We start from the raw sequence: 15,787 nt of genomic DNA, 5'->3' as shown, positions 1-15,787 counted from the left end.
CCAACACTGGCAGCAGGTATGGTGGATGTTTTAAATACAGACAGTTTAGCCTGTGGAAAGAAACCGTACACATGTCAGAGGTTAGCAACTGTTACAGTGTTCAGGGTGTGATGGGTCTGCAGTGATGATACCTGCTTGTTTCCTGATTGGAGGTCAGTTCCGCAGCAGTGATGTTTTCTGCAGACCTCACTGTCTGCTGTGGTCTGTTCTTGTCCTTTTTGGTGGCTGATCCAAAAAAGCTGTGATGGATGAGCAGAGAACAAAGAGGATTACTGCAGAGTGAAGATGGATCAACAACTTCAGCTGAAACAGTTCTCTGTCTGCTACTCCTTCATGTTGTGACCTCCTCTATCGGTTTGTTACAAAGATTTTCACCATGATGTGAGAGTCAGCTATCAGTGACTCTAATATGCAGTAGTGTTTGAACATGTGTAGCAGGGCTCTTTGACTCTGGCCGGATGCTCAGGGAATATGTGAATATTTGAGCCTCACCCTGTTTTAAAAACACTAAAATGTTTCATGTTTATCAGTTCATCTCAGCTAATCGTGGCCACTCATGACAATCATGCCATCCTGCCATGTCATGTTGAGCCTCTGGTAGAGGACCATGAGTGGTGGAGACTGGACCTTCCTCCTGACCCCGAAGATCCACGGAGCCAGCACAGGCATGTGCACTGTTAAAACCGAAATCTGGTAGGATGGAGCTTTTCAAGGATTGCCTGAAAAGCTGCAACACATTGATCAAGATCAAGAAGGTGGAGCTCTCAGGTGAAGGAATATACAGATGTTTACTCCCAGAGTTACAGAGCCAAGTTTTTTTTTCCTCTCTCTGTTAATTAAAAACATTTTTTTTTCACAGTCAAACGTTGCTAAAACTGTGGTGACAACAACAGCGCTGCGATCCAGACCTCTGCAAACAGCAGCTGTGAATGAAAAATAACAAAATTAGAGGTAAAAATATTCTTTGTAAAGATCACAATAAACAGTGACCTGTTTTATGCCCTATTCTCAAATAAGTTGGAGCTTTGTAGAAAATATAAATAAAAACAGTGATTTGCAAATCACATAAACTCATTTGATTCACAGCAGAACATAGAAAACACCAAGTGTTTAAATTGAGACCTTTTACTATTTATTGAAAAAAAACATCAGCTCAGTTTGAAGCTGATGGCAACAACACAAAAAAGTTGGAGGGATAGTTTGTCACTACCTGGTAGCAGGTCAGTAACATGAAATAAAAAGAGGCAGAGCTTCACCTGTCAGCAAAAAACCTGTTTCTACTAACCATGGAACAACTTCAGAATCAAAGTGCAAAGACTTTATGTGACAGGTGAGACCTGAGTCTGGGAACCGCCCCTGGTGGGCGGAGCTGGTCTTTGCTCCTTTGATAAGCGCAGGTGTGGGCAATTGGGCATTTTCTCTGCAAACCTGAAGCTGCAAGTGCTCAGTCCAAGTTGGGCAAGTTGCTGTTTGTAACTTCTTTCTATGAAAGTCTGATATGGGTTCTCCCCTAAACTTCTTTTAGAACGGTGGGAAACATTGCTCCCGTGAGAACGGTACAGTGGACTTCATCGCCACTGACCCACAGTTATTAGGGTGTGACACGAACTTGTGGACAGAGTACCGAGCTGCTGCTTTGCCAGGTGGATTTCTGGTTGCGGGCAAAGGACCCGACACATCAGTGTTTTAATTTGTTTTAAACTGGTGTAAGTCGACGGCCCGACTGCTGCGGCTGTCGATTGTTTTGTCTTTTTGTTTTATTTTTTCTGTATCAGTAGGCACTACAAATGTTGTTTCTTTTAGTATTTTAACCCCTTTTTTTTAATATATATATATATATATATTTATATATATATGTATATATGTATATATATATATATATATGTATATATATATATATATATATATATATATATATATATATATATTATATATATGTATATGTATATGTATATATATATATATATTATATATGTATATATATATATTATATATATATATATATATATATGTATATATGTATATATATATATATATATGTATATATGTATATATATATATATGTATATATTATATATGTTATATATATATATGTATATATATGTGTATATATGTATATATATATATATGTATATATATGTGTATATATGTATATATATATATATGTATATATGTATATATATATATATATATATGTATATATATATGTATATATATATATATATATATATGTATATATATATATATATATATATATATATATATATATATATATATATATATATATGTATATATATATATATATATATATCCAGGCCTATGCAGAACAGCAGTGGGGACAGAGCATCTCCTTGGTAGATCCCGCACTTGATGGTGACTTGTGCTATGGGCTTGGAGTTGGCCTCTAGTGTTGTGTGCCACATCCCCATTGAGTTCCTGATGAAGGCTCTTAGGGTCCTGTTGATCTTGTACAATTCTAGGCATTCCAGTATCCAGCTGTGGGGCATTGAGTCATAGGCCTTCTTGTAATCAATCCAGGCTGTGCACAGGTTGGTCAGTCTGGTCTTGCAGTCTCGGCTGACTGTTCTGTCTACCAGTAGCTGGTGTTTTGCGCCTCTGGTATTCTTGCCAATCCCTTTCTGTGCCCCGCTCATGTATTGACCCATGTGCCTGTTCATCTTAGCCGATATGATGCCTGACAGGAGCTTCCATGTAGTACTGAGGCAGGTTATTGGTCGGTAGTTGGATGGGACCGGTCCCTTCTTGGGGTCCTTGGGGATCAGGACCGTCCGACCTTCGGTTAGCCATTCCGGGTGTCTCTCGTTAACTAGCAGCTGGTTCATTTGTGCTGCCAGACGCTCGTGGAGTGCAGTCAGCTTCTTCAGCCAGTAGGCGTGAACCATGTCGGGCCCTGGTGCTGTCCAACTCTTCATACTGGAGACCCTTTCTTGGATGTCTGCCACTGTGATGGTTACCGGACCCTGTTCAGGGAGGTCGCTATGGTCTGCCCTCAGATCCACTAGCCACTGAGCATTGCCGTTATGGGTTGCGTCCTTCTCCCATATGCTCTTCCAGTATTGCTCCGTCTCCAGCCTTGGTGGTGCTGTTCTGTTATTGTTCCCTTGCCACTGAGAGTACACCTTTGCTGGTTCTGTGGAGAACAGCTGGTTTATTCTCCTGCCTTCTATCTCTCTGGTGTACCTCCTCAAGCGGCTGGCCAAGGCTGTGAGTCGTTGCTTGGCAGTTTCCAAGGCCTCAGGTATGGACAGCTTGCTGTATTTCTTATGCACCTTCTTTGTCCCGCCTTTCTGCAACTCCGTTAGTTGGCTAACCTCCCTCCGTGCTACTTTGATCTTGCCCTCTAGCCTCCTTCTCCATGGAGGGTACTGCCCCTTGTGGCTGTTCAACTTGTAGCCAAGCATCTCACTGATCACTGCTGCCGTAGTGTAGATCAGCTTGTTAGTGTCGGTAATCGTGGTTGTAGGTATCGTCCGTAGCGCTGCATTAACATCATCTAGCAGACCTTCTGAGGGTACTTCATGTAATCTTGGTAACCGGCTAGGGGGGGTCCAGGTTTCAAGCTTGGCCATGATCCTATCTTTCAGGTCAGTTCCTCTCGCACTCAACGATCCTTCTCCTATCGCACTTGGGGCTATGTACCCAATCTCGGGTGGGGGTGATGATATCTCCCCCTGACCTGGCGTCCTGACTCCTCCTTGCCGTAGCATTTATGTTGTACCTCGTCAATCTCTAGCTGTGAGAGCAGTCCCTTCTTTCGAATGTTGGAACACTGAGCTACTAGTTGTTTCGCCGTCACTGTGGATGTTGGGTATCGAAGAATCCATAGGTCCCTCATCCTATTCATGTAACCCCTGTACATGGATGACATCAAGCTGTATGCCAAGAGTGAACGAGACATCGATTCACTGATACACACTACCAGGCTATACAGCAATGACATTGGAATGTCATTCGGGCTGGAGAAGTGTAGTCGGATGGTAACAAAGAGAGGGAAGGTAGTCAGAACTGAAGGGATTGAACTACCAGAAGGCAACATTGCAGACATAGAGGACAGTTACAAGTACCTGGGGATCCCACAGGCGAATGGGAACCATGAAGAGGCCGCTAGGAAAGCTGCAACCACCAAGTACCTGCAGAGGGTCAGGCAAGTCCTGAGGAGTCAGCTGAATGGTAAGAACAAGATCCGGGCCATCAACACCTACGCCCTGCCCGTGATCAGGTACCCTGCTGGGGTAATAGGCTGGCCAAAGGAGGAGATAGAAGCCACTGACATCAAGACAAGAAAGCTCCTTACCATGCATGGAGGGTTTCACCCCAAGTCTAGCACCCTGAGGTTGTACGCTAAGCGGAAGGAAGGGGGCCGAGGACTGGTGAGTGTCAGCACCACAGTCCAGGATGAGACAAGAAACATCCACGAATACATCACGAAGATGGCCCCAACTGACAGTGTGCTCAGTGAATACCTCAGGCAGCAGAAACCCAAGAAAGAGGAGGAAGGCGAGGAACCATCATGGAAGGACAGGCCCCTGCACGGTATGTACCACCGGCAGATAGAGGAGGTGGCTGATATCCAGAAATCCTACCAGTGGCTGGACAAAGCTGGACTGAAAGACAGCACAGAGGCACTAATCATGGCAGCACAAGAACAAGCTCTGAGTACAAGATCCATAGAGGCTGGGGTCTATCACACCAGGCAAGACCCCAGGTGCAGGCTGTGTAAAGATGCCCCAGAGACAATCCAGCACATAACAGCAGGGTGCAAGATGCTAGCAGGCAAGGCATACATGGAACGCCATAACCAAGTGGCCGGCATAGTGTACAGGAACATCTGTGCCGAGTATAACCTGGAAGTCCCAAGGTCAAAATGGGAGATGCCCCCAAGGGTGATGGAGAATGACCGAGCTAAGATCCTGTGGGACTTCCAGATGCAGACGGACAAAATGGTGGTGGCTAACCAACCGGACATAGTGGTGGTAGACAAACAGAAGAAGACGGCTGTAGTGATCGATGTAGCGGTTCCGAATGACAGCAATATCAGGAAGAAGGAACACGAGAAGCTGGAGAAATACCAAGGGCTCAGAGAAGAGCTCGAGAGGATGTGGAGGGTGAAGGTAACGGTGGTCCCCGTGGTAATCGGAGCACTAGGTGCGGTGACTCCCAAGCTAGGCGAGTGGCTCCAGCAGATCCCGGGAACAACATCGGAGATCTCTGTCCAGAAGAGCGCAGTCCTGGGAACAGCCAAGATACTGCGCAGGACCCTCAAGCTCCCAGGCCTCTGGTAGAGGACCCGAGCTTGAAGGATAAACCGCCCGTAGGGGCGTGCTGGGTGTTTTTTTTTTATATATATATATATATATATATGTATATATGTATGTATATATGTAGTCGCGAACGGTAAAGGCGCTGCAGGGAAAACAAATCCTTTTTTTTTCTCACCGCTTCTGCATGCACAGCGGTGGGCCTGAGTGAAGACGGCACTGAAGCTTTTGTTTGTTTCTAGTTTTTTTGCCCATCTGGGGTTGTGTGTCAGTTGCCGTCCCTTTTTAACCTGTGTTATGTTGATTTGTTCTTAATGGTTCCCCGCAGCGCTTGTCCTGTCTCCCGGGCAATCATACAGTTTTATCGCTTTTAAATAAGGTAAAGTTTTTAATTGTTTTTTAGTGCCGCTGTTACATTGTTACTTTTATTTTGTATTAAAAATTAAATTCTTTTTAACTGACTGTGCGCCTACGGCTCCGTCCTATTTTAAATAGGTACCTACCACGGGTCACATTTAGGTTCTACTTCAGTAATGTCTCCTCTGTGGGACGTTCTTATTTTTAGGCGAAGGAGGACTGATCGCTGCTGCTGCTGCAGTGGTTTGCTTCATCCTGCTGATCCTGGGTGGAGCAGGTGGATACTGACTTAGACAGAGGTCAGTCTCTATCAGAGCACTTTCATCAAATATTATTGTTTCTGTTGTCCCGTCTCTGCTTTTGACGTTTGTTAAACTTGTGATATTCAGTTGTGTTTTGTTTTAAACAGAGTGACTCGTGCTCACACACCAGTGTAGAGGCCTTGATGAAGAGAGCCTCAGCATGTGGAAACTAACAGCTGGACACAAAAGAGTCAGAAGAAGAGATCTTGGAAGCTGCTGAAGAGAAAACCTGAACATTTCTTATTGAGCAGAAGTTTGGATTTCATCTTGAATCTCAACACCAGTCACTCATTAGAAGCTGTGAGCTGATGTCAGAGTCGGGAAATGAAGGAAGGACACAAAGAACCTGATCTGATCACAAAGACCTCTGATGTTTGTCTTTTAAGGTCAGAAACTCTGCAGCCAACCTGGAGCTATGGGCCGGTTCACCTGAAGACCTCAGAGGCTGAACTCACAGAGCTCCAGCTGTGCTGCGTCCTTTCAGTGCAGTAACAGAGCTGGACACTAGAGGTCACCATTTAATTTAGTGTCAAAACATTAAAAACACTGACGCTGACTTGTTCCACACATGAGTGGGAGCCTCTGCTTCCAGCATATAAACATGTCAGAGAGTGTTTTAAAAATAATAACAATAATAATGGATTGCATTTATATAGCACTTTTCGAGACCCTCAAAGTGCTTTACAATTCCACTATTCATTCACTCACGGTTGGAGGCAAGCTACAGTCGTAGCCACAGCTGCCCTGGGGCAGACTGACAGAAGCAAGGCTACCATATCGCGCCATTGGCCCCTGTGGCCAGCACCAGTAGGCGGTAGGTGAAGTGTCTTGCCCAAGGACACAACGGCCGACACTGTCCGAGCCGGGGCTCGAACCGGCAACCTTCCGATTACAAGATGAACTGCCAACTCTTTGAGCCACGATCGCTGTATAATCTTATATACTTTACATCATTTTAAATATAATTATTTTCTATTTATGTGACTACATGTGTAGCATACATTTGATTTTTAGTCAAATTCATATACATGATAAATATGAGTGAGCAGCTTCCGCTTCCTTGGTGTACATCTGGCTGAGGATCTTACGTGGTCAGTACACATAAACAAGACAGTGAAGAAGGCACAGCAGCGCCTCTTCTTTCTCAGGAGACTGAAAAGATTTGGCATGAGCCCCCGCATCCTCAGGACCTTCTATCGCTGTGCCATTGAGAGCATCCTCACTGGATGCATCACCACCTGGTATGGCAACACCACCGCTTACAACCGCAAAGCTCTCCAGAGAGTAGTGCGGTGCTCTGAACGGATAATTGGAGGTGAGCTTCCCTCCCTCCAAGACATCTACAGGAAGCGGTGCCTGAGGAAAGCGGGGAGGATCATCAAGGACTCCAGTCACCCCAGCCATAAACTCTTCAGACTACTTCCATCAGGAAGGAGGTTCTGCAGCATCCGGTCCCGTACCAGCAGACTGAGAGACAGCTTTTTCCACCAGGCCATCAGACTGCTGAACACGTCATAGACACCTCACCCTCACTACTGGAACTTCAACATTATGCACTCCATACTGTACATTAATGCCACTGTTTTGCACATACCTACCTCTGTATATTTTATATTTTATATATCTTATTTTATTGTTTACTCTATTTCATTTGTAAAACATGTATATACACACTCACACACACACACACACACACACACACGTAGAAAAACATATTTAGTACACACATTCAGTAATGTATATACCTTTATATATGGTACATATATTTATTACTTTTTAGATTAACCATTTCTATATTTTGCTTGTTGCACGTTATTGTATTTTGCACAACTCTGTTGCTTGTGAAGCTTGCACACAAGAATTTCACTCGCATGTACTGTACCAGTGTACCTGCACATGTGATGTGACAATAAAGGTGATTTGATTTGATTTGATTTGAAGTGAAAAAAACTTATAACTTATAACTTATAACTGATAAGAAAAAGATTTATTTAAAAAACATTCAGGAACATTGTACATGTACTGTTTTGTATTTAAATGGTTGTAACCTGTTACTTTAATGCACAAAACAGAGTCATGAAGCACAGCAGTATAATAAAGGCAACAGAATTTGAAGCATAGATGAAAATCATTTTATGAAAGTTTGACTATATTTGACCCTAAAGAAGAGGTCAGAGGTCCAAAGTAACCTGATATTTACAATCCCCACGTATCATTCCCTACATGCTGTCAGTACCAACAATGACATAGTTTTAAATAAATGGCTCAACATAACATTATCATTACTATGACTTCTGAACTTGGGGAGAGGTCAGAGGTCAAATGTGATATGATATTGTAAGTCTTTGTACTTACAATATATATATAGAAGTGTGCTGTTCTTAAAAACAGCACACTTTTAAGAATCATAATAATGACTTTTAAGTCTTTTTGTCAATTTTCAACCAACAACTCATAAAGTTTACCGTGAAGACCTCAGTAGATGTAAGCCAGATTTTATTGGATTGTTATAACATGATCCTGCTCTACACCCTACAGAGTTTTATCAGAATACATTCAAAACTTTTAGAGCTGTTGTGTTTACAGACAGAATGAAATGCAAATGTTCCCAAAAACAAGAGCTTCTTGTTGAAGGTAATAAACTCCTGAAACCATTTTGAGCTCCTCTTTGGTTTACACATGATCGGATTCGGCACTGAACTGATGCAATGTACAATCAAGGTCAACCGTCCCTGTGTTCGTCATGCTCAGTGTTTATATGATAAACACCAAGGAATGTGCTGCAATGAACGTTAGAAACTGATCAGACTCGAGTGTCTGGTTTGCAGTGACTTGTTAATCATTGTCTCAGTCTTCGTTTCCTGCTCGGCTCCAGCGACTTGTTTCACTTTGAGAGTGACAGATTGAATCACTATGTCAGCGTCTAGGGTCTTTATCTGTGGTAAGTCTTTTTTTTTTAATTTGTTTGTTTTGTTTTTCATTTGTGTTGAGTCAGAGAACAAACAAACAAGAACCTTATAACAAAACACTAAAAATGTGAAAAACAAAGGGATTTTTTTCTACATGTTACTGAATAAACTCTGAATAAAGTCAGACTGTTGTTTCTCTGTCAAACTGTGAGCACATACAAGATGACAAATGTTTTCAGTTATTAAAAGCTCCCACAAAGCTCCAAATGTAGCGGCAAAAAGCTGTATTATGTTTATAAAGAACTGTTCTTGGAATCGTGCAGAGGCCTGCACTTAAAGCAGGACTTTGTCTCATCGAGGTGACTTAAAAGAAACTCTGAGCTTTCAGTTTTAGTTATGTACCTAAGTTACACTGCTATGGAGCAGCTTAATTTCAAAATAAAAGGTCATAGTCTAAGCTTATCTGTGTTCCTGGTGAGTGCTTGATGGGTCACCTCCAGCCTTGGCTGAGCCTTTGTGCTTTTCTTTAATTTATTTGCCAAAAAGAGATAAAACACAGAGCTGACTGCAGCAGCAGCATTCTCAGATTTTTTTTTCTGTCAATGCCACAGGCTGGTGCTGATTGGTCTGCTGTGTACAGAGTGGGCGGAGTCAACTCACATGAATAATCTCAGTTTCTTCTTTGAAAATGACTGCTTGATACAAACTCAGGAGCCCAGCTGTCTGAAACAACTGAAGATGAAGCACGTTTGCTGAATTTACTGAGATTAAAGTGAGTATGTACCTGTCTGTGTTGAACTGTGACAATCATCAGTTAACACGACTTTTCAGTTCTTTGGGGGCAGAGACAGTTTCCTCCTCAGAAAAAACCCTGGATGTTTGGAGGTGTTTGGTTGATTTTAAGCTTTAGAGTCATCAGGTTTGTTCTGCACTCTGTCAATCATAGCTAGAGACCTCACTTTTCTGCTTTCAAAGGAAAATATAGCAGCAGCTCAAGAGGCGAAAGGAACAGCCCAAACCTCGTGGTTCATGCTGAAAGAACAAAAACAAAACTGGTTATCCTGGCGATAACATATCACCCTTGATCAGTTGTGGGAATGTGATAGTCAAGCATTAGTACAATGTAAGAATGTTACTGTTGTGAGTGAACCACAGGGGAGTGACTACTGTTTACTACACTGTAAAAACCCACATGCCCTTCTCAGGACTTTTATTTATTTGGCAATCATGTTGGCCGTGTTATAGATTGTGACAATTTGAAGGAAATCTTGTTTTTAGTCACATTTACTCTGACATGTCATCCATACTCTTCTGATTAATCACTTAATCAAATTGAGTGCTTTTCAAAATTATAAAACATTAAATTGTTTTTAGGATTTTAAGCCTTTAAATGACTGTTTAAACATCTGATGTATTAATTATTTATTCAAACAAACTCACGAAAAACTAATTTTCCATGTAATAAATAGGATGAGGATGGGACATTGGGGTGATTAGATTCTTGGGCATGTCAAAGAACAACAACAACATTGATTTGATTCCATTATTATTTTTGTGTAGTCTTTCGACACAAAAATGCCCCATTCACTTCTACTGAAACCACATTTTTTTAATGTCTCTTGTAGTACTGTTGTAGTATAAAACCAGCATTTTATTTTGAAGAAAAGTTGTGGTTTTTGACATTTTTACTGTATTCCCTCAGATTCAACCATTTTGCCATTGTAGGCTAATGCACGAAATTATTGTCTTTTTGTAACTGGTGTGACCACCAGGGAGCCCCAAGAGTGATTTATATGCATGTGTGTGAAACTACTTTTAAATCAACATCTGTTTCATTATTGAGCACATTTATTATGCAAACTGCACCAGCACTGAAAACCTTAATAACAAAAGATAAGCACAACAGAATATATGTATAAATTTGAAACTGTGTAACTGATATCACAGGTAAATGTTCTTAGCAATTTTCTACTCTGAGTACTGAAAGGGCTTCATTCACAGAATGTTTTCTCTAGGTGTGTGCTTTCAATCTTACATGCAAATCCAACCACCAACCTTCAGATTAGCAGATGACCTGCTCTACCTCCTCCAAATCTGCAAAAATGCAATACAACAAAGAGTGAAAAATTTAAGGGGGTCTGAATACTTTCCATACCCATTTTTATATTTTTATTTATTTATATTTTTTTTACTATGCAGAAATCGAGAATGAGTTCAATGAAGGACAAGCTTCTCTTGGTTTTCTATCATGATGTCATCCTTCTTCTTCTAACATGGCATTGTGGAGGTAAGTTGCAGAGTAATACTGAACAATGAACATAATTTTAATGTGGTGAGAGTTTTTGTGTATATGTGATGGGAGTGTTGCAAGACAACTGGAAGAAAGATATGAAGACAACACCACCTGGGAAACTGCAGCCCAAGAAAAATTACCCAAATGAAGTGTAATTATTATTAATTATACTTTATCCGCAGGTCAGTCTCAGATGATTGGTCCAACTCAACCATTGGTTGCAATGACAGGGGATGACATCATTTTACCATGCCAGCTAGAACCAGCTAGGGATGCTGTTGACCTGACTGTGGAATGGTCTAGACGTGACCTTAAACCTAGATTTGTCCACTTAAAGCGGGACGATGCGGAGCTCCTGACTCAGAATGCTTTGTACTCCAGAAGAACATCACTGTCTATCAACAAACTGAAATGTGGTGACATTTCATTGAAACTCTCCAAAGTGCAAGTCTCTGATGCAGGAATGTATAACTGCCTTGTTCCTGAAATTGGTGCAGAAACTGGGATGGAGCTCGTTGTTGGTAAGTTGACATCAATCCCATATGCTCTTAAAAAGGAAAAAAAGAAAAAAAGAAAAACATTAAGGGATGGGATATTGACAAATACCAGAAGGTTACCTTGGATGACAAGATGGATATTCTACTGGGAAGGGAATCATCTACAGGAGTATATAAGTTGAATAAAATTTGGGAAAGACAGATTAGTTCTTACTTGAGCTAACATAGCTAACTGGATTGAGATTTGGACTGACCAGATGCATGGCATAGTTTGAGTTCTCAAGAAGTGCATTTTACTAACAGCAGAGAAGTGTGGAAGATAGTCAGGGTATTTAGAATTAGAGACATTTCATAGGGCGTTAAGGCCAATGAGAGGAACATTTGGGCAGGTGGGTAAAAGACAACAAAAGAAAAAAGCATTTGACCTGACCAGATGGACATTTAAACATGTAACAGGATTAAATCAGACAACCATGATGGATCTTTAAAAGAGCATAGTAGTATTTATAATTACAATTTAGGCCACTGTACCATTTCAACAAAAAGCTTAAGTATATGGCATGACCACAGGGTAATCAAAGGTAATCTGGAAGGAATTTGGACTAACATGAACCATTGAAATAATTCAAAAATGTTTTAATTCTGAACTTTGCATTCCAAGTAACTTTTACCCTTATTTCCTCTGTAGGTTCTGTTTCTTCTGTAGTCGTGGAGATATTCAAAGTCAAAAATGAAATCTTCTTTAAATGCAAATCTAACGGCTGGTATCCAGAGCCTCAGGTGTTTTGGCTGAACAGTCAGGGAAACCAAATCACAGCTGAATCTACAAACAGTGCCAAAGGTTCTGATGGCCTCTATACTGTCAGCAGCACTGTGACTGTGAGCAAGAGACAGACCTACAGTCTCACCTGCAGAGTCCAACAGAAGAACATCAACCAGATTGAAGAAGCACATATGCATGTTTCAGGTAGAAAAATGATATATGACTGACTCAGGGCTGGAATGGGACAAAAAAACGGCCCGGGCTTTTTGAGTAGAGACCGGCCCAACAGGTATTATAGGAAGAGCCAAAAAGCCTTTGAATGAAAACAAACGCTATTGTGACAGTGATGTAAAATGTCTTGTTGGTATTTATGTAGGATTTCTATACATTTTACATAAGATTAAAACTTTGGTTGTAAGATTCAGATATTTATTTATTAAAAGCTAGACATTTTAAATGAGAATAAGAAAGAAAAGTATTTCTTTGTGCCCCCCCATTCCTGTTATTTTCCCTACCTGGCCCCGTGGCAAAACTTTGCTAGACCGTCCCCTGCACAGTTTCCAGCTGTTAACTACGTAGAAAAGGATCCTGGTGTTATTTGTCTCTCAGAAATAGCTCATAACTTCCCTTTAGCTCATCCATGTCACCTAAAAGGTAAACCTGTTTCTCCATCACCTGTTCAGCTCTGATGATTCAGTAAGGACATCTCCTGGTTTCATCTTCATGTTTCCTCTCACCACATATCCAAACCGATATCATGACCAGCAGCTCTATGGCTGTTGCTCCAGCAAACATCAGCTGATACTAGAAAGTAATATTAAATAAATTCTAACAACAGCTGATCAAGCTTAAACGTGCTGCTGTTGTTTAACGCGACATTCGCTTATTTCCTCTTTCTGGCGCAAAGTGGGCGATAAATAAACAAGAGAGAAAAGCCGATCAGCTGATCATTGATCAGTTTCGTGATTGAAGTAGCAACAGGAGAGGGAGGGGGAGAGAATAACAGAAGAAGCGGCAGCTGTGCAGCAAAGACACAGAATAAATCCAGCTTTGTGTCTTTTTTCATTCTAGCTGAAGTTCGGGACAAACTTTGTTTCTTTTCAGCTCAACAATAAACACGTAGTATTTTCTCTGAATACGAGACCATTCCATTTTTTACGGGATGGTGGGCAACTCTACTAACTACCCTTATGAATAAAATAAAGTTCACTATCAGTAACATCATAGCACCCACCCAGCTGTATAGAAACTCCGTCATGCTAGCTAGTACGCAGTACGAGTTATTGTAACTGACTGTAAAAAGTCAGCACAACGAAAATAAACTCCACCTAAACTTGGTTTATATCTGACCCAGATAGACTGCAGGTCATAACTTCTTACCTGAAGTTCAGTTCACCTGCAGCTGCCTCAGGTCTCTCCTCCTCCTGCCTCACCTTTCCCTAATCCACCTGCTGGCCTCAGTGGAAGCTCCGCCATAGCCACTACCAAACAACTGAGCTATTTTTACACATCTGCCAACATCTGGCCAATCCACCACCTTTCATTTTTTATACCATTTCAAAAGACAAACAAAAAAACCCCCCATCGGCCCATGAAAATGAAAAATCACCATCGGCCCACCGGGCAAATGCCCGGTATGCCCGATGGCCAGTCCAGCTATGGCCTGCCTTTATTAGTTATTCACATTACTTCTTATTTACAGACAGTATATTCTGTGTGCTTTCTGATTTAAGGTGAATTCTACTTGGTCCAGTGTAATCCTGCTGTTCAGATTACTATCAACCTAGCTGTTTGCTTAATAGTGATTGTTACAACAGTATTACTAATATGGAAATGCGGACAAAAGAAAACCAGTAAGTTCTAACTTTATCAAACTTTTCTGACAAACGCAGATAATCATTACATTCATGGATGCAGTAGTTTGGAACTTTAAACACGTACTGATTACTAAATTTATCCCTACCTTTGGAACCAACATAATCTATATTTTTTTAGTGTTTTAGTTTAAAATGTTTCTTAAAAACATAATATATATATCTACCTGATATTTATTAGGTTTCATTAACACTGTTTCAGTGCGAATTATTTAACTTTTTTGTGATGTTGTTTATGATTTCATTTTCCCCTGCAAGTGTGAAATTTTGAGGGAAAAATGTTTACTGTAGCAAGCAAGTCTGTTTTTTTTTTTTTTTTTTTTTAGCTCTCAGTGATATTACTTTTGAAAATTTTTTTTTTTGCATTTTTATTCACACAGAAATCAGGATACATGATGAGGATGTAAATGAACTACATCAAACAGAGATGGAGGAGAAATTACAGAGAGAATGTGAGGAAAAGAAAAGACTTGAAGATGAGTTGCAGAACAATGAGGAAGACTTAAAACATGTCAGACAAACCATTGAAAAACTGATGGAGCAGAAGACATTTCTGAAGAACCAGAGAGAAAAACTCATCACACTACTGCAGGAGGACAAGACAGAGATGAAAGAGGCCGTGAAAAAGTTGGAGATAGAACCAAAAACTGACAGAGAGAAAAGAATGCAGAAGCGTGGAGATAAAAAAGTTAACCTAGAAAAGAGAACAGAAGTACATGAAGAACTGTTAAAGATGACAGAAAAGCTAATGGAGGAAACAGAGAACATTATAATCCAAATGACAGAAAGAAAGGGAAAGCTAGAAAAAGACAAGGAACAAATTATTAAACACTTGAGAGAGAAACAAAGAAATGAAAGAGATTTAGAAGAAACTGTCAGAGAAACAAGTGAGAAACACTGAGCAGGTGTGTACGTTTTTCTTTAATATATTTCTTGCTAAAATCACATGTACAAACTGTCGTGTTGTGTTCAGTTTACATTCCCAGTGTCGTCAGTTATGAACCTAACCCATTTTTTTGCTTTTCTTCCTCAGCAAAGGACAGAGTAACACAACAAACAAAACATGGATTTTGCTGTTTTTTTTCTCTTGCTGTCATTTTGCAATGTGAGACCTAATGTTTCTTTCTTTGTTTGCTTTAAATTTATACTATATACATTTAAGCAATCAATCAATCAATCAAGGCTTTATTCGCCACATGCAGGTTGCCCTGCAGTGAAATGGGACCCCCCCCCGACCATACACACACAAGACAGACATCACATGGGGATACACTTGAGAGAGAAATAAAGAAATGAAAGAGATTTAGAAGAAACTGTCAGAGAAAGAAGCGAGAAACAATGAACAACTGTCCAAGAAGTCAGGATGAGTTTTTCTGGAATATATTTCTTGCTAAAATCACATGTACAAACTGTCGTGTTGTGTTCAATTTACGTTCCCAGTGTCTTTAGTGTCTCTCCTTTTTTTAATCAGCGAAGGACAGAGTAACACAACAAATAAAACATGGGTTATTTT

General features: G+C 40.7%; 1 protein-coding gene across 3 annotated transcripts in view; it reads left to right on the top strand.

Annotated features, from left to right (window-relative positions):
- Positions 1-15,496, top strand: part of LOC106096878 (butyrophilin subfamily 3 member A2) — a 68,925-nt gene extending 53,429 nt beyond the window's left edge. The window contains exons 1-8 of one of the 3 annotated variants that reach the window (XM_019353875.2): positions 8,766-8,879; positions 9,459-9,619; positions 11,047-11,134; positions 11,323-11,661; positions 12,326-12,604; positions 14,134-14,253; positions 14,655-15,179; positions 15,308-15,496. In XM_019353875.2, the coding sequence (XP_019209420.1) occupies positions 11,056-11,134; positions 11,323-11,661; positions 12,326-12,604; positions 14,134-14,253; positions 14,655-15,175 (1,338 nt within the window). In that variant the 5' untranslated portion in view covers positions 8,766-8,879; positions 9,459-9,619; positions 11,047-11,055 and the 3' untranslated portion in view covers positions 15,176-15,179; positions 15,308-15,496. Of the gene's footprint in view, positions 1-8,765; positions 8,880-9,458; positions 9,624-11,046; positions 11,135-11,322; positions 11,662-12,325; positions 12,605-14,133; positions 14,254-14,654; positions 15,180-15,307 lie in introns of those variants that run through there. The other 2 variants (XM_019353877.2, XM_019353876.2) reach the window with 2 other exon arrangements.
- Positions 15,497-15,787: the final 291 nt, after the last annotated feature.

The sequence above is a fragment of the Oreochromis niloticus genome, linkage group LG3 (assembly GCF_001858045.2).
Source record: "Oreochromis niloticus isolate F11D_XX linkage group LG3, O_niloticus_UMD_NMBU, whole genome shotgun sequence".
Classification (NCBI taxonomy): domain Eukaryota; kingdom Metazoa; phylum Chordata; class Actinopteri; order Cichliformes; family Cichlidae; genus Oreochromis; species Oreochromis niloticus.
This window is presented reverse-complemented; position numbering and strand designations above follow the sequence as displayed.